Here is an 18,991-nt window from a genome sequence, read left to right on the forward strand (position 1 = left end):
CCCCCCACACACACACACACCACTTCACACCCTGACTGAACTGTAACCCCAGGAAGGGGGGGTGGTTGTCAGCAGAGAGCATGAGTTATTCACCTTGGGAGAAAATTACTGCTCAATATGACCCCCAACTGAAGACTGAAATAAATTGGTTCGCAGAAAGGGATAAACATGGGATGAACACACACACAATATACACGCACATACACACACAACTAAAAACACACACTACAAACACACTTACATACACCACAAACAAACACACACACACTACATACACACATACACTACATCAAATACACTCACATCCACTACACTCACCCGAACACACACAGTTCTAAAAACATGATGGAGGTGACAGCTGTTATTGCCTATAAACAAAGACAGGGGGGGGGGGGGGACTAGACAACACATATGGCCTCCCAACCTCCCTTGCCCCGCCCCTCCTACCCCCACCCCCTTCCCCCCAGGGTAGAAAGGAGAACCTGTCTGCCAGGATGATGTGTTTGAACATCCTCATGAACAACCCTCTTGGCAGGCCTGTGAAGGAGAGAGACGACAGTCTTTTACTTCTACATTACATTTAATTATGCGTTGTTGTGGTACACAAATTAATGACATGACAAATAGTCTTCATTTACAGGGATGGCATTTAAAGCATAATTCATGCTGTTTGTTTTTTGTCAAAACCTTTGAAAAAGTGAAAACATCTGTAGTCATGTTCATTGAATTAAACTCATTATGTCTAAATCTGAAAAAATGTTGCTATTCTATATGGTAATTGCTTTTTGCAATGAACGGTATTATTTAAATCTAATGGTAAAATTCACTCAGCATTTGTTGGCATCTGTTGTAAGGAAGGATTTCAACACTTTCAATGATCCTTATTTGCATTTCACAGATAAGGGTTTTAACCTGAGGCTAACAGCTTTCATATTAGAGTAGAGACTTGAGCTGAATGTAAATGAATATTGAATGTGTTCGTGTGTAAAACTGTCTGCGTGTGAATCTGTGTGAATCTGTGTGAGTGAATGTGTGTGTGTGTATGAATGTGAACGTGTCTGTCTATGTACGCGCGTGTGTGAACGAGTGTGTCTGTGTATGTGTATGAATACGGGTGTGTGTATGTGCACCTTCCTCTGAGAGCTGATCATCAAGATAACTAATGGGCTTGAGGGAAACGCAAACCACAAACTCATTTAACGTGGTCCCCAGGAGGTCCCAGCGAGAGGAATATGTGAGAAGAATATGGGACGGCTGCCTATTAACCCTGATCCATTTCAGATCAGGCTTTTTAATCTCCTCGTAATCATCACTAATTGTAGAGACACTAACAGACGCGGTGTTCGCCGAGGGAATCATCCCCGGCTCAACACCAGGGGGCACTGTCTATTATATCTATCTATATCTACCTATCTATCTCTATCTCTCTCAGCCTTCTAATCTCCATATTCTCTTTCTCCCTTCCACCACACTCTCTCTCTCTCATCTATATATATATCCATGTATTTCTCTATCTATCTATCTATCTATCTATCTATCTATCTATCTATATATATATATATAGAATATATATATTTATACACACACACACACACACTTATTTCCATCTATATCAAGATGGACCCAGTGGAATGGCTAGACATTTGTTCAACAGCTAGTCTCATCAAATATTCATTACATGAACCATGATGCCTTGCACAGTACCAAGGGTGTACATAATATGTACATAACATCAACAGCCGGCCATATATTCTAACCTGGGGCTCTGTGTATGCATAATGATATTTTTCTGGGGAAACAGTTAACAAACAGAACTGGGCTGGCAGGAGATGGAATGGAATTTATGAAATTAGACAGGATGGGAAACGTATGAACCTGAAGTCAACATGATGAATATAAAACACCCTGCTAGCAGGAGTTGAGCACTCACATTTACATTTAGTCATTTAGCAGACACTCTTATCCAGAGCGACCTACAGTAAGTACAGGGACATTCCCCTGAGGCAAGTAGGGTGAAATGCCTTGCCCAAGGACACAACGTCATTTGGCACAGCGGGGAATCAAACTGGCAACCTTCTGATTACTAGCCTGATTCCCTAACTGCTCAGCCACCTGACTCCTCACTCAACAGCATAGTCATACCATCTGGTGTGTGCGTCTTCTGTGCTCACAGACCAGTGGTTCATGCATCCTCAGTCCTACCCCATCCCTCCCCAGCCCCCAGTCCTGCCCCAGCCTGTAGTCATCCCTCAGCCCCCCCCAGTCCTGCCCCAGACCCCCAGTCCTGCCCCAGCCTCCCTCAGCCGTCCACTCCGGCCCCAGCCTCCCTCAGCCCTCCAGTCCTGCCCCAGCCTCCAGTCCTGCCCCAGCCTCCAGTCCTGCCACAGCCTCCCTCAGCCCTCCAGTCCTGTCCCAGCCTCCAGTCCTGCCCCAGCCTCCCTCAGCCCTCCAGTCCTGCCCCAGCCTCCAATCCTGCCACAGCCTCCCTCAGCCCTCCAATCCTGCCCCAGCCTCCCTCAGCCCTCCAGTCCTGCCCCAGCCTCCAATCCTGCCCCAGCCTCCCTCAGCCCTCCAGTCCTGCCCCAGCCTCCCTCAGCCCTCCAGTCCTGCCCCAGCCTCCCTCAGCCCTCCAGTCCTGCCCCAGCCTCCCTCAGCCCTCCAGTCCTGCCCCAGCCTCCCCAGCCCTCCAGTCCTGCCCCAGCCCTCCAGTCCTGCCCCAGCAGACCTCTTTTCCCCACAGAGGGATAGGAAGAGACTGGGGTGCAGAAGCTACAATTACCCAGCAGCCACTAAACACCCTTCTGCCCTGTGAGGAGAGCAGTTAGAGGAATGCTTCTGAACCCTGCAGACTGAAATACAACCTTGCAGTTACTCCTCCAGTCTGGCCCAGCCATGCTGAGTCAGTCATCTCACACACACACATTTTTGTTGCTATTTTTTGTGAAAAATGTAAGCATTTATTGAATATTATAAAGATGTACAATAGAGTATTTATACTTTATCATCAAATAGTAACAGTGCTTTAAAATCTAGAGCCTTTCTTCTTTATATACCTCTTTACGATCCTCAACAATCTGATCTCACATACATAAGCAGACAGAAATCCAGTACGGCCGCTACTATGGCAACATACAGTATAACCTCACCAGAAGGCTTCGCCTTTCGCTGCGTTTGTTAGTGTTAGCTGAACCGGTAAGAAAAGTGGAAAAAATGCCCTTATATAACCTTTGACCTCTTTCTTTATGCAAAACACGAGTAAGAAAAAAGGTTTCAATTGGAATCTGAACGAGTCTGAGCAGAAATGTAAGATAGTGTCTGAGGTTGACCTGGTTTCTGAAGGTACAGTAGTGACTGCAGTCCGGAATGAGAACCAACTGGATCTGTGAGGATCCGAAGAATCTACTGACAGATCCCTGTGGATCTACTAAAGATTCACCAACAATACTTGTGGGTCTACTGTGCTCCTCCTCACCTGCCAAACATGCTTGCTTCTATCAGCACACCTGACAATACAGGGAAAAAAAAAAACTCTGAAATACAAACACAGACATCTACAGTTGACAAAACAATAAGTGTCACTTTGGTTACTAGAAAGGTCAACTTGACTCTGTCACACGGATGCCAGTGGTAAAGTAAATATCAGAACGTTGAATGTGGAAGCAGGAAGTGAAGTCGTACACAATGTTCATCATGCATGGACGCCCCCCGGGGCCAATCAGAGGCCGTCCTCTGGCTCTCGCTGAGCATCATGGGAAGACATCAGATTGTCCTTTGCTGCCGAGGCCTCGGTCACACACACGCCTATTCATCATTATCTAGAGGACAGCACAGAGGGGAGGCAGGGAGAGAGAGAGGGGGGAGGGAGAGGCAGGAAATGTGAGAGGGACAGAGATAGGGAGAGATATAGGAAGAGAGAGAGAGAGACGGATGGAGTTAAAGACAGGAAGTGGGAGAGAGCGATTGAGGGAGACAAGATAAGTGGGATAGAGAGACAGAAAGAGAAAGATGTTTAACCAAATGACTCATTAGACAGTATGAGTAAACAGAGAGCCCGGGGGTCAGAGTTCAGACACTGAGAGAGACAGAGAGAGAGAGAGACAGAGAGAGAGAGAGACAGAGAGAGACAGAGAGAGAGACAGAGAGAGAGAGAGACAGAGAGAGAGAGACAGAGAGAGAGAGAGACAGAGAGAGAGAGAGACAGAGAGAGAGACAGAGAGACTCCTCACCTTCCTGGTAAGCTCCGTCTGCCATTACCAGGTGCAGGATGTTGGGGTACAAGTGCTGGTGCCCAGTTCCCAGGATGCTTAGCACCATGCTGGAGCCCATGTCAATGTTCTCATCCTCGTCCTCGTGAAACGCCTTCACACATACACGCACAAACACACGCACACACAACCTTGTTGTAGGGTCAGGGTTCCAAAACACCCAGGACTTTGTTGTGGGCCTGAAGGCTCCCTACCTTGATCTTGTTGTAGGCCTCGATAAAGTTCTCGAAGCCCATCTCCTGCTCCAGGTTGAAGCGCAGCTCCTCCAGGCGGCTGAAGATGCTGTCCTGCTCCTCCGCCTCGCCCTCCTCCTCCTCGCCGCTCCCGTCTGCGGAGACAGGCGCCCGTCACTATACTGCCACTGATCCTCCCACGATCCTCTCCATACTCCCTGGTCTAACCACGTGCTTCTACCATGTGACCTGGGGGCGGGGGGTGAAAGAGGTGACCTTTGACCTCCCGACCTACCTGACTGCCACTCCTCGTTGAGCTGGCTCTCGCTGCTCTGAGGATCCTCCCCCAAGCCGTTTGTGAGCGTCTCTCCTGGATCTTCGTCCCCCAGGCTCCGGTTAGACCCCTCCTCCTCCTCCTCCTCCTCTTCATCCTCGTCGTCCACCACCATGCCTGTGAGGCCGTCCTCCTCCCCTGCAGCAGCAGGCCCGTTCTCCTCTTCCTCCCTGGGGGGGTTTCCGTTGAAGTCTCCCTCCTCTTCCTCCTCCTCCTCCTCTTCCTCCTCCTCTTCCTCCTGCAGGAGTCTCTCCATGGAGGCCCGCAGCTCACGCAAGTCCTCGTCCTCGTACACGCTGAGGGGACAGGGCACCCACCGAGTCAGCCACAAGCACACCTCTCTCTCTCTCTCTCTCTCTCTCTCTCTCTCTCTCTCTCTCTCTCTCTCTCTCTCTCTCTCTCTCTCTCTCTCTCTCTCTCTCTCTCTCTCTCTCTCTCTCTCTCTCTCTCTCTCTCTCTCTCTCTCTCTCTCTCTCTCTCTCTCTCTCTCTCTCTCTCTCTCTCTCTCTCTCACACACACACACACACGTCTGTCGTACACACACACACCATTCTCACACACAAACACCTGTCGTCCACACACATACCCATCATCAACACACACACCTGTCATCCACACACACACACACACACACACACACACACACACACACACACACACACACACACACACACACACACACACACACACCTATCATCCACACCCAGCATGTCTGCTCTAAAAGGCACACAGAATATTCTCAGCTCAAACACTTTAGTGTAGCTCAGCTATAAATAGAGACAGAGAGCAAGAGAAACACAGAGGAATGTGTGTTTGCCTGTGACTGTGTGTGTGTGTGTGTGTGAGAGAGTCTTACTCCTCAGTCTCTGAGTTGTCCTCGTCCTTCACCGCCCCCTCCTCGTCCAGGTCGTCTATCTCCAGGGGGGGGAGGGGGGCCGCCTCCTCGCCGGGCCCTGTCGGGTCCTGCACACAGCTGAACACTCTGCTGAGGTCTGGCAGGGAGCAGGTCCTCAGCATCTACACACACACACACACACCCAAGGTCACACACAGTTACACACAGTTACACATACACTCAAGCACACCCCCAATGTGACCCACACACAACAAACACCCCCCCCACACACCCCCCCCACACACACACAGTGAGGATGTAGTTTCATACTTGTCAGAGTTGGAGTGTGCTTGAGTGCCAAGCACATCTGAGGTTATGGGTCTGAGTGTGTGTGTGTGTGTGTGTGTGTCAGGGTCGGTGGAGTGGCCTCTGGTATGGTGCCACATCAGGGATGTGGAAAGATTGCATTAATAACGCTCTGTCCAGGGGGAGCCATAAACAAAACACACACACACACACAGCTCACCTCGTGTAAGAGGACTGCACTCCTCTCCTCCCTGTCTCTGATGGGTGTTATGAAACATGCAGGATGATAGATGATCCCTCTCTCTCTCTCTTTCCCTCCCCCTCTCTCCATCTCTTCACCTCCCTCCCTCCATCCATCCATCCATCTCTCCCGAAGCCCATCCAACGTTCCCTCCATCATCCCCATGCTCCAGATCATGTGATTAACAGATATGGCTCCCTTCCAGGATTCTTCATTAATAAAACAACCTGAAGCAGATTCTAAAAATACCCCATGCCTCCATTCCCCCCTCCACTCCACTCCACCCCCTCCACCCCCCACCCATTAACTCCCCCACTCTCTTCCAGAGATGGCTGTGCTACGCAGAGGACGTCCAGAGCCTGGACACCGAGGAACCACTGCGGTCCCCTCGACCTTTTGCCTTTGCGCCGTCGTGCGGTCACCTTGGGGTTGTTGGCGTCGAACATGCCGGTGGAGAGTCCGATGATGAGGGCCTGGTGGTTCCTGGAGCGCAGCGGGGACACGGAGCGCGAGCGCGAGGCCAGGGACGAGGAGGACTCGTCCAGGGAGGACTGGGCCGAGAGGGCGGCCAGGGCGGCCGTGCGACGGTGGGCCGGGGAGAGGAGCTTGAAGAGGGGCTCCTCGCACACTGAGACAGCTGGGGGAGGAGGGAGAGACAGAGGGAGGGAAAGAGAGCAGAGAGAGAGGAGGGAGGGAGAGAGAGAGAGAGAAGGATAGAGAGGAGGGAGGGAGAGGAGAGTTGGAGGAGGGAGGAGAAAGGAGTGAGAGAGGGGGGGGGAGGGGAATTGGAGGAGGGACAGAGAGAGTGAGAGAGAAGGATAGAGAGAGGAGGAGAGAGAGGGGGAGAGTAGGGAGGAGAGAAGGATAGAGAGGAGGGAGGGAGAAGAGAGTTGGAGGGAGGAGAGAGAGAAGGAAGGAGAGGAGGGAGGAGAGTTGGAGGAGGGAGAGAGTGGGAGAGAAGGATAGAGAGAGAGAGTGGGAGTGAAGGATAAAGAAAGGAGGGAGGGAGAGATGAGAATTGGAGGAGGGAGGGCAAGAAACTGGTGGTGAACTTCCAAGTACAGCAAAGAGGAAACCTAAAGACGACTCTAGAAGACCATTCCTCTCATCTAACCTGAGGGTTCGGGTTGAGTCTCTGGTTTCTCTGCAGCATCTTCAGTCTCTGCTTGAGTTACACTGCCCTCTGGTGGCCTGACAGGGGAAACACAGCAAAGTCAAGGATATATTGCAGGCCAAGAATTCAAAAATAGGATTTTGACTCAGGGAATGACCAGTCAACCCACCCAGGCTTGGTGGCCTCGTGCTCCCACGCCAGCACTACTCCAGCAGGGGTATGTGAGGCCCGCCTGGGGCCGTCCTCCAGGACCACGGCCTCCAGGTCTGCTGGTTCTAAGAGGGAAGAGAGTGCGTCTGACTAGCTGTTGGCCCTGATAAAGAGCTTAAGCCCTCCCCCAAACCCCAGACACACCTGTCCCCCCACCCCACCCAGCACCACCTCCATAAGCACGAGCCCCTCTCACCTTCCACACCTGGAGACGGTGTTGGCAGCATCTCCTGTATGAGAGCCGGGCTCTCCTTCTGCCCCAGCCTGTCCCCAGAGGTCACTCCTACTGCCTGACCCCTGACCTCTGCCCTCTGACCCACAACAGGAGGGGTCAGCTCTGTGGGTGTCGCTGCCGTGGCTCCTCCTACAACATCCATCTCCACCCTCTGCTTTTGGCCGTCTGGAAACCGGTCAGATTCATTTTACATTTGGTTAATTTCGCAGACACTTTTATCCAAAGTGACAAACAAACAAGGATCCAGAAGTGCATCGTTCTAACAGTATTCATCGTGAACGCCCAACCTGTGAGCTGATAGGCTTGCTATATGCTAGGTGGATGCTGATAGGTGGTTGAGTAGTGACTCACCAGGAAGTGGATCCCCGCAGACAGCAAGTGGATCTTTGCAGACAGCAAGTGGATCCCTACAGACAGGAAGTAGATCCCTGCAGACAGCAACAGAATCCTTGCAGACAGGAAGTGGATCCCTGCAGACAGGAAGTGGATCTTTGCACACAGCAAGTGGATCCCTACAGACAGGAAGTAGATCCCTGCCGACAGCAACGGAATCCTTGCAGAAAGGAAGTGGATCCATGCAGACAGGAAGTGGATCCCTGCAGACAGGAAGTGGATCTTTGCAGACAGCAAGTGCATCCCTGCAGACGCTGACATTCTCCAGCAGCTGAGTGAGTGGCTGAAGCTCCGCCTCCTGAAGAACCTTCAGCACCCGAGAATCGGGGCTCCGCCCCCACGCCTTCCTGGGGACTTCCTCTTCCTGCAGAACCTCCATGCAGATCACCTCACCAGTAGTGTGCTCTGAGACACACACACACATACATACATACATACATACATACATACATACATACATGTACCCACATGCACGCACAAACCACACACCACTTTAGACAGAAGACCTCTCAGGTCAACATGTGTTGCACCCAGTTATGAAGAGCGTGTGACTGACCAGCCGTCCTGAAGCAGGTCTCCTCCAGAGTCTGCTGGGCCACAGAGAGGACCGGAGGACCTCTGGCCTCCCACCGCTTCCGATCTCCCCCAGAACATGGCCTCTCTTCTGGGGACAGAGTCTGGGGGCCTGGGGGGGAGATGGGGCAGAAGCACAGCGCTTAGCAGCAGCACATTTTTCTGTATGTTGTTTCTACTGTACTGTCCATATGCACCGTTTGTCTAAAAGCGTCTGCTAAATGAATGAAAGATTGCGTGAGAGAGCCCAGCTCACCTGCTGTCCTAGTGCCCGTTTCCTCCAGGGTCTGTTGGGCCACAGAGAGGACCGGAGGACCTCCAGCCTCCCACCGCTTCCTGTCTCCAGCGGATGACGGATGCCCCTCGCCGATTGGTCGATTCTGCAGGGGGGCGGGGCGTTTTCCATCAGAGGGTGGAGCCGAGCCGCGTTGCTCCTCTTCTTTATTCTTCTTCTCCTTCTCCTGGTTCTCCTCCAGGTTTGGGGTTCTCTGGTCCTGGTTCTGTGCTGGGCTGTGGGTGTCCTGGTTCTGGTTTTGTTCCAGACCCTGGCTCTTTATGTCAGGGCTCTCTTCTGGACTTTGGATCATCAGGTTGTGGTTCAGTCTGCGAAGAATCTCCTTCTTCTCACTCTGGAACACCAAAACCAGAGTGAGCAGACTGACCAGCAGACTGACCAGACCAGGGAGACAGACCAGCATCACTCACCAGTATGACTGCAGCTCCCTCTGCCTTACTAGACTCCTCCTTCAGGAGAGAAGATGTGCCCGGATGCAAGATGAGACACACACGCACACACAAGCACTTAAACATGACACATAAACACAATATTAAATACTCATGTGAGGAGAAACATGATTGGCCAGGTGTACTGACTGCCCCAACGTCCTTCAGCGCGGCCGTCATGGAGATGACTGGAGCAGAGGGTTTGGATGCGGGTGGGGCTTTAGCTGCAACTTCCTGAGGAGGGGCGGGGCCTGGTTGAGGAGGGGGAGGGGCTACAGCAGCTACCACACCATTCGCTACCATGGCAACCTTGAAGCCTCGAGCTGCAAGCTAACACAAAACACAGAGGAGGGTCAGAGGCTAGTGGAGCAGGGGGGAAATGTGGTGGGGAAGAGGGGGGGAGAGAGAGGAGGTACTGGGGTAGGAGAGGGGGGTGGAGGAAGGAGAAAGGGGGAGAGACAGATAGCGGGGGGCGGGGGGTGGAGAAAGGAAGTGAATTGGGGGCAGGGGGAGAGAGGGAGGAAGAGGGGGTGGAAGAGAGGGAGGGAGAGAGAGGGAGGAGGAATGTGAGCTTACATGGTCCTCCCAAGCCCTCTTCTCTCTCTCGTAAGCTTCTCTCCTCTTCTTCTCAAGCTGCTCCTTCAGTATGCTAGCCCGGGCATTGGCCTGGGCCTGCCCCACACGCACGCACGCACGCACACACACAGAGTTAATTACAGATCTACTGGTTGTGTCTTTAAAGATCTTCCTCTTCACTGGTCAACAGACACACACACACACACACACACTACAGACACGTAAGCACACACACACACCTTCAGAGCCTCAATCTTCTTCCTCCTCAATTCCACCTCCTCACTGGACTCCTGGCTGTCAGAACCATCACTGTCGTACTGAGAGAGAGAGAGAGAAAGAGAGAGAGGGAGGGTGTTAATGGAAACGACCAGAAGCATCACCACCATGTCTTGGTTAGGGGACCTGATCAAAACCATCATCTTCACCATGTCTACCAGGTGTGGTGTATAACCAGGTAGGTGTATAACCAGGTAGGGGTATAACCAGGTAGGGGTGTACCAGGTGAGGGTTGGGTACCTTCTGTCCTCTGAGACGGGCCTTCAGCTGCTGACGCTCGTTGAAGTTCTGCAGCCGGATCTGCCTCAGCCTGGCCAGATACTCCTGGAACAACACACACACACACACACGTTATACACACACACACACACACGATGCTGGGACACACACAAACACACATTACAGTGGGACTCACACACACATGCAACATAGGACAGATACACGTTCGCAAATTCAAACAAATGTATGAAGACCACAATGGTGTCACAGCAACATTCACAAAATGTAGTGTTCCCATATTAAGTGTTATAACACACAGCTTTGAGCTTTAGGCATCAGCATTTACAACCAAGCCACGTCAGCAGTTTAGACATGAGACCAGCTGATATCCTGTTCACCTTTCCTCTGCATGACAGCATGCATGTCAAACAGACCAGTCAGACAGCCAAACAGTCAACAGTCAGACAGGCAATATAAATGGAGCACAAACATTTCATACACAGATCACCAAATAAAAGAGCTTAAATGGATCCAAACAAATGAATATATCAGGCCTGACACATCTGCTAGCCAACAACACACACACACACACAGCATGCAGTATAGGCCGTGTCCAATGGAGAGCGCTGTTGAGGGCGCGTCTGGAGGTAGTGCCATGCAGACACCAACAAAGAAGCAGCCAAACTCCGGATGATGTCAGAGAGATGGTGGGGGAGGCTGGAGGGGTGAGGCTGGTGGAGAGGCATGGAGGAGGCTGGAGGGGTGAGGCTCAAGGATGGAGACTTGAGGGGGGAGTCTGGGGGGGGGGGCAAATCATGGGGGAGACTGGAAGAAGCGGGACGGACAAGTGGGGCTGGTGGGGTGAGGCATGGGGGAGGCTGGATGAGGGAGACTGGAGGGGTGAGACTGGAGGGGTGAGACTGGAGGGGTGAGGCGTGGGTGAGACTGGGCGGGTGAGGGGGGGGGGAGTCTGGAGGGAGCAGGCTGGACGGGTGAGGCTTGGGGAGTCTGGAGAGGTGAGGCCCTACCTCCTCCTCCTTTGGCCTCCTGCAGGGGGCAGAGCTGCCCCGGCCTCCGTAGACGGCTGCCAGGTTTTGCCGAGCTCCCTGTTCAGCGGTCAACCACACTTTAGACACGCACAACCCTATCCCTCTGTCTCTCACACACACACAACCTGCTCTCACACACAACCTCCTCTCCTTAGACTCTGCTCCTCCATAGACCCCTGGACCAATTACACCCCCCCCCCCCCCCGGAATATTCCTTCCTGCCTCGTTGTTTTTCCAAATCAGTCAGTTCAACGCTCTTCCACTGAACTATAACCACATTCCCAGGATGAGTTTGAAGAAGAAGAGGATGGGAGGAGGAAAGGGAGGGGGGGAGGAGTGCGTACCAGCTGTCCCTCAGCGCGGACCTTGTTCAGCATGGCCTCCCTCTTCCTCTGCAGGAACTCCTCCACCTGACACGCCCTCCCCGCCGCCATCTGGCCGCGCTGCCTGCAGAACAAGGCGCATGCTGATGACATCACTAACCCCTAACCCTACCTGCTGAGGTGGGGTCATTATATATGTATTTTTTTATAAGGAATTCCCTTAAACAAAAGGCAATTAAAACAGTAACAATCTGTACTAATTTAAATATATTTATATAAACGTTTATGTCCCCTGGCGTTAATTTAGGTTAATTTCATTTATATTGAAATATGTTTAGTCTTAATGTAAAGTTTTTTTTTTTATGTACTCTGTGTTTCTTGTAAACTCAAATGTATTTGACATTGTTGAAATTGCAAATAAAAAAAATATAATATATAATCATAAATTACATAAAAAAAGGTGGGGTCATTAGGAGGTAGTGATGGTGTAGGGGTTATCAGGTAGCGCTGGTGTTACCTGCTGTTGTGGGCGTGTTTGGTCACGTGCTCCAGCCTCCTCAGCTCTCTCCTCACCGCCACGCGGTCCGGTGCACGGGCAACACTGCTGGGCAGGACCGGACCGGCCGCAGCGGGCACACCCCTGACACACATACACACACACACGTCATAGTCAGGAGCAAGGCAATCAGAAACACAGACAGCCTCTCAGCCATTCACACCGACAGTCGTGCAGCCACAGTGTTCACAGCTGGGGCGTGGAGCCGAGGGGAACCCTCACCTGATGGGAATATGGTCCCCCATGGCAGGCCCTGGCTCTCTGGCGCCCTCTCTGGGCTGGGGTTTGCATAGAAGGTCCAAGGCTGAGTGGTACTGCTCATACAGGCCTCTGCCAGGGCCTGGGGCTGGGCTGGGAGAAGGACCAGGGGCCGGGTCTGGACCCGCCCCCACCCCACCACCACCTCCAAAACTCTGCTGTGAGGGTTAGTAATGGAGAGAAATAGAAAAAAAAGAAAAATATATATAATAATATACATATATTTATTAAATGGCTGTTCTTAATGCTGTAGAATGCCGCATTCACTTGAAGCGTAAGGAATGTTCAACGTCTAAAAAGTTCAACGTCTTTGGCAAACTATTTCTCTGCTGATCAACACTACGAATGGTCCAAGTAACTTGTAGAAAGACCCTGTGTAATTTTTTCGGCAAGTAGCCGTGTAATAAGCGGGATAATCAGGAAAATAAGCCCGTTCAGAACAAAGCTACACCCCTCCGCTTCGCGTCGGGGTGCTGTTCGCCCATTCGGGGCGTATTTTCCAGATAATGACCGGCGTTCTATACATTATCCCTTACATATCATTAAATAAAATAACCTTTAATACGTTTTAAATGTTTTTTCAATTTTATTTTAATCATTTTAAATATAAAGGATGATGATGAGGACGATGAAGATGAGGTCTCACCTTCCTCTCGGGACTGCTGCCCCCGCTGGAGGTGAGGACGTGCCTCCAGCCCTGCTCTCTCGCCCGGTTGATCCTGTTCACCTGGAGGCAGAAGTCACAGTTCAGAGGTCACCGATCGCTAGGGCCTCTACAGGAGTGTGTCTATCGGACATCGCGCGGTCACTCACCTTCTCCCTCTCCAGCCTCTTCATCTGTCCTGCTCTCAACAGGAACATCTGAGGGGAACACACAGGAACATGACGTGAGGCCGGAGGGGGGAGGCTGGAGGGGGAGGCTGGAGGGGGACACATTAAGGACGCTCACCTGCTCCCTGTGCTTCCTCTCCCTCTCTATCAGCTCCATCCTCTTCTTCCTCGCGCCTTCCTGCGGGGTAGAGGGGGCGGGGACAGAGAGAGCTCGGTTAGTCATGAGGTGAAGCACATCTACAGGGAGGAGGGAGGAGCAGCACCTCTGTAGGAGGAGGAGGAGGAGGAGGAGAGCGCTCTTTAGGGAGGAGGAGGAGGAGGAGGAGCGAGGCTCTCTGAAGTAATGAGAGCAGTAGGGGGAGGAGGGAACTTGTTTATGGTTAATAGGAGGAGGAAAGGGGACAGATCTGGTAGTTAAAGCAGGTGAGGGGAGGAGGAAGAGGAGACAGCCCTCAGTTGTACCTCATATTTTCTCCTCTCTTCCTCCACTTGACTCACTCTTCTCTGGTTGACTGCTGGGGGAGGGCCTGGCCAACATATGACATTGTGGTTCAGAGGATGCAAACACACACACACACACACACAATACCAACACCTGTCAGATGAAAGACATCGACACAAACAAACAGTGAGTGAGGCTCAAGACAAAACGAGCAGGAATCAGGAGGTAGGTAACCATGGTGACCCTTCAGCTGGAGGGGGGGGGGGGGATCCTGCTGACAGAGGTCAGCTCCACGACCTCCAGGGCCCCCCCAACACTAACCGGTTTGTGTTTCGCCGCTGGCTTCTTGTCGGCAGGTTTCTTGGCTGGTTCTGAGGTTTTCCTGACGATCAAAGGCACTCCGTATTTGGCAGCTGGTTTGGTGATCTTCTGGGCCGGGGCTAGGGGCGTGGCGGCAGGGGCGGACCGTTTTGCTGGGGCGAAACACAACCATGCTCTTGAGTCTCAGAGTGTGAGGTGTCTAGGGTGTTTCTGGAGCGTTTCTGAAAGGGTGTTTCTACAGAATTTGTGGTGCATTTCTGAGGTGCTGAGGGTGTTCACCTGGTGCCACCTGCGCAGCACATACTCCTGGCTGCTTGAGTCGGAAGGCATGGCTGAATTCCTGAGCAAGAACCTGAAAGGGGGGGGGGGGGAGAGAGAGAGTGAGAGAGCGATGACGACGCCATAACTCACAGGAGGAGGAGAACAGAGGAGGAGGCGGATGGAAGGGGTGAGTGTTTCCATTTGGGGTGGCAATGCGTCCCACCTGCGGTGTGAGGAACCGATGTATCCGGTGAGAGAGGAAGGGCTTGTCCAACACGCTGCTGACTGAAGGCCGCTCCCGGGGGTTGCGTCTGAACAGCAGGCCCAGGAGGGAGCGCAGGTCCTGGGAGTAGTGTGTCGACACTGGGGGGTAAGACCCACGGATGATCTTCAGGACCAGGTTCTTCATGTTGCCGGCCTCGAACTGAGAAGATGAGATGGAAAACAATGAGAACGACTGAAGCGTCATGTTGGTATAGAGTAGATATTGTGGAGGTGATTCAAATATTGTGGAGATTAGACAGATATTGTCGATTTAATAAACATAAAGACCAGATATTGTCGAAAATGATCTATGTAGACATCATCTATGTAGACATGATATTAATATGCCAAATGCTCCACAGGAAATAATCTGTTTATGAAAAGCTGCTCACAGGGATGGGCTGGACATGCATGCATTATATATGAGAGGTCAGATTAGGTCACCCCCACTAACTAACCAACCCCACCCCAAACCCCGCCTCCAACACACTCACACTTGATACTTACTGCATGCTTAAGGGTGCACATTTCATACAGGACACACCCCAGGGCCCAAATATCACTAGAGGAGAGAGGGAGGGGAACAGGGGGAGAGAGAGGGAGGGGAAGGGGGGGAGAGAGAGGGAGGGGGAGAACGACACAGAGAGGGGTAAGTTCCTTTGGGGTACAAACTTCCCTTGTTCACCGCGTGTTATTTTGTGCTCGCTGCATGCAGCCAGATGGGGCCTCCAAAGTCGGAAAGGGAGGAAAACGGGACGGAAACACACAAAAAAATATACGAGAAACACACCAAACACTCCAGAAACACCCCAAGGGCTCCACAGTGCTGGGAGCAGAACAGGAGGCGCTCCAGTGTGGAGCTGCAGCCTCTAGCTCATTACAGACTGCCGTCACTGGGGTTGATTCGATTACAGGCATATTTAAATAGGGCCGCGAGGAAATCAATAAGAGCTGCTTCCTGTTGTGGATGTACACGAGCCGAGGGACTCTATAAAGCGGACACATGACACCGTGACATCATCCCTGGACCACACACACTCACAACCACGCACCTCAGTGACTCAGCATGTGTGTGTGGGTGTGCGTGTGCATGTATAAGAGCTTGTGAATCCCCACGGTTTGATTTCAGCAAATTCCGCCCCTTGTAAATGTGCTGTGACACTATGTCTGTGTGTGTGTTTTCATGTGCAGGTATATACATATGCATGTGGGTGTGACTTAAGTGCTGAGTAGAGACGCCTTTTGCACCTGTGTGTGTGTATGGGTTAATAAAGTTGGTCAACGACATGGAACCCCTGCGTCCAATGAAATCTGCCCCTTGTCGATGTGTTGGTGACACCACCTATGGCCCCAGAGGATCGTGACCCCAGGCTGTGACAGACGCGAGGTAGGCTACCTCTTATTATTGTAGGGCTTGTTTTCACAGATCTCAGGTGAAAGGTAGTAGGGCGTCCCAATGCATGTCCTGGCTAGCTCCGCAGTGCTGAAAGAGAGAAAGAAAGAAAGAGAGGTCAGACTTGAGCATCATGGTGGAGGTCGGCTCCAACACTTTCCTCCCAGGGGTCTCCAGCCCTGTTCCCAGAACACTAGCATACCCGATGTTCTGTACATACAGTATGTCATATAAATGTTATTTAACCTAGAAGACAGTGGCACTTACCTATTGAGCACCCGGGCAATCCCAAAGTCTCCCAACTGGACTGTTCCATCTTTGGTCAGAAATATGTTCTAGGACATGGATTTTGACAAGACAGTGTTAGTGTTCTGACTGTGAATACCACTAAGTCAGCTCTTTAATCCAAAGCTACTTCCAAACAGAAAATCAAGCATCAGAAGTGCAGAGTTGGCAACAGTTTTATGTAAAGTACATGGATAGAGAGCCTTCCCAAGCAAAAGGATATCCTTAAAGTAAAATTAAAATGTATTGAGCTCTGATTTAAAACATAATGATTTTTTGTTTTTAATTAGTATTTTCAAGTATACTGTTTTCCTGCTTGGGCTGTGTTCGTTCCTACCTGTGATTTGATGTCCCTGTGGAGGATCTTGCGGTTGTGAACGTGCTTCAGAGCCAGACAGATCTGAACGAACCAATCGAGAATCTAAGACAGAGAGACAAAGGAGGTTCAGCTGAAACAGACTAGAGAGCCTGTTGACACTCAACCATTACCACCCTTGAGAGAGAGTGAGAGAGAGAGAGAGAGAGAGAGAGAGAGAGAGAGAGAGAGAGAGAGATAGAGAGACAGACAGACAGAGACAGACAGACAGACACAGAGAAAGACAGGGAGAGACAGAGAGAGAAAGAGCACGCGAGTATGAAATGACGAAGAAACACGTGAATCTATTTCATCAGTGGGTCCTGAGATGCACCTGCTCCTCGGGGAACAACGATCCTTTCTGGGAGTTGATCTTCTTGAACAGGTCCCCACCCTCACAGTAGTCCATCACAATATACAGACATCCTCCCTCTGGAAGAGGCAGAACACACACACCAAACAGACACACACATGTGCCATACACACACAGACACACACAGGCACACGCAGTAAGCAAAACAAGTCTGGGTTATTAGATATAATGATTCAGTCGCTGAGGAGAGATAAGCCCTGTCATTCCTGTGTGTCTTAACCAGGCTGACGTTACACAGCCACAGCAGGATGGTTATTAGAGATAGCATAGCAGGACGTCATCCTCCCTCGCATATTAATAGACCCGGTGGAGTTCAGGTCTCGCAGTACGGCTTCGGCATTAGCAACAACCAGTAAAAAATACACCCTTCGTCTCCCCGCTGGTGTAGGGGAAATGACGAAAGAATATATTTGAAGAGTTTGCTTGTTTTCCTTTCTGTGAGGTCTACTTCCTAGTGTTGGAGGGACCCAGGTTGTGTGTCTGTGTGCCAGCTGGTTTAGAGGGAGCGTGTTTACCTTCGAATGACTCTTTGTACTGGACGATGTTAGGGTGGCTCATGTTTGCAAGGACCTCCACCTCTTTCCGCGATTCCTGTCTTTCCTTATTGGACATCTGAAAGAGAGGGAGACCTTGTCTTTAGCAAAGTACTGATTAAAACAATTGAGCAAACTGTGGCTTTCTCTTTTGCCTACCCGAGAGATGTTAATCTCCTTGATGACAAACTGTCGTCCATTTTCCTTGGATTGGACGAGGATGGCCTTTCCAAAGGACCCCTCCCCAATCTTCTTCACCTTTTCATACTTTTCCATGTTTATCTGACGTCAGCATCCTCATGCTCGAGCTACAGAGGGTACATTGTATTGAAATCCTGAAATAGAGACAGACAAAATAAGAAAGTGGTCAACTAATGTGAGCGACTTTACACAGCTTCTACAGTTAGACATGGATAGTGGCGGCGGTCAATCATAGGCTAGTGTCATGCAAAATAATGTTCACTGACTGGGCTTGCGAGTTTGTCCCCACGCTACTCCGAACACGTTGTTGACAGAGTAGTCCAAGCGAACTGTTCTGGCAATTGATTGTATAATGGAACAATAACGGTTTTGAGCGATACGGATGCTCTAACGTGTTGAGTTTATTCATATGACATGGCTAAGGCGGGCCCATAGGGCCAGCTGTCAGTTTGCCATGGGCTGCTAATGCTGACAAAAAGATAACACTAGTTACTAGTTAGCGATTTGGTGTTACCGCCAGAATATATGCACACTTCCTAAACGGAGTAAAGGCTAGGTCTGCGTGTGCGTTCGAAGCAGGTAACTTACTAAATGTCTTTTTTTTTTACTTGAAAAGATATCCGTTTACTTACCATACGGCTTCTCAGACTTGCTGCTGCTTTGATGCATCAAATCGGACCACCTCAACATCCCCCTCTTGCTCTCAATCTAACTATACTGCATTGATTACGTTCAATTGGTCAAATGTCTTACAGTCGCTCTCTTAGACGTTCACACGAATGCCAATCAATGCATCTCCCGCCCCTTTAGGTTTGTTGCAGTGAAAATTTACCCTAGCAACCACACGCTTGCAGTAGTTACGAGTGGAGAAAGGAGAGCTGACTGGGCTTTGTAATATAATGATACTATTTAATTATAGAAAACAGACTTGGATCCGTTTTGTCGGTGTGTTTCCATAACTAACCACACAATGCTTTGAATGGCCCCCAGAGTGCAACCATTGCACATCCAGAAAGATCCTGTGAATAATAATAAATATGACATTTGCTTTTGTTCACTAGTAATTTGTAAT

The 18,991-nt window shown here is 50.8% G+C and overlaps 1 protein-coding gene across 1 annotated transcript; it reads right to left on the reverse strand.

Moving 5' to 3' along the window:
• Nucleotides 1-2,934: 2,934 nt before the first annotated feature.
• Nucleotides 2,935-18,688, reverse strand: nek1 (NIMA-related kinase 1). Its single transcript, XM_084676197.1, has 35 exons — nucleotides 18,552-18,688; nucleotides 17,878-18,053; nucleotides 17,701-17,797; nucleotides 17,147-17,244; nucleotides 16,795-16,878; nucleotides 16,440-16,507; nucleotides 16,176-16,262; nucleotides 15,287-15,341; nucleotides 14,739-14,939; nucleotides 14,534-14,606; nucleotides 14,251-14,406; nucleotides 13,954-14,018; nucleotides 13,610-13,669; nucleotides 13,474-13,521; nucleotides 13,307-13,387; nucleotides 12,625-12,818; nucleotides 12,364-12,486; nucleotides 11,868-11,970; nucleotides 11,503-11,580; nucleotides 10,496-10,579; nucleotides 10,219-10,296; nucleotides 9,980-10,075; nucleotides 9,386-9,733; nucleotides 8,937-9,309; nucleotides 8,664-8,792; nucleotides 8,066-8,512; nucleotides 7,676-7,879; nucleotides 7,439-7,544; nucleotides 7,270-7,346; nucleotides 6,578-6,792; nucleotides 5,630-5,790; nucleotides 4,734-5,068; nucleotides 4,460-4,593; nucleotides 4,227-4,359; nucleotides 2,935-3,815 (listed from the first exon to the last, which is right to left on the reverse strand). The coding sequence occupies exons 2-35, from the start codon at nucleotides 17,992-17,994 to the stop codon at nucleotides 3,802-3,804; spliced, it is 4,722 nt and encodes a 1,573-aa protein (XP_084532323.1). The 5' UTR covers nucleotides 17,995-18,053; nucleotides 18,552-18,688; the 3' UTR covers nucleotides 2,935-3,801.
• Between the last annotated feature and the right edge of the window lie 303 nt (nucleotides 18,689-18,991).

This window comes from Hypomesus nipponensis, chromosome 16, assembly GCF_054491055.1.
Source record: "Hypomesus nipponensis isolate SF chromosome 16, ASM5449105v1, whole genome shotgun sequence".
In the NCBI taxonomy this organism is placed as follows: Eukaryota; Metazoa; Chordata; class Actinopteri; order Osmeriformes; family Osmeridae; genus Hypomesus; species Hypomesus nipponensis.

Excerpts from the sequence above, each read along its gene's own strand:
- nek1 (XM_084676197.1), bottom strand. The coding sequence starts at position 17,994 with ATGGAAAAGTATGAAAAGGTGAAGAAGATTGGGGAGGGGTCCTTTGGA. Across the intron at positions 9,310-9,385 it reads AGGGAGCTGCAGTCATACTG|AGTGAGAAGAAGGAGATTCT; the intron begins GTGAGTGATGCT and ends TTGGTGTTCCAG. Across the intron at positions 4,360-4,459 it reads AGGCCTACAACAAGATCAAG|GCGTTTCACGAGGACGAGGA; the intron begins GTAGGGAGCCTT and ends GTATGTGTGAAG.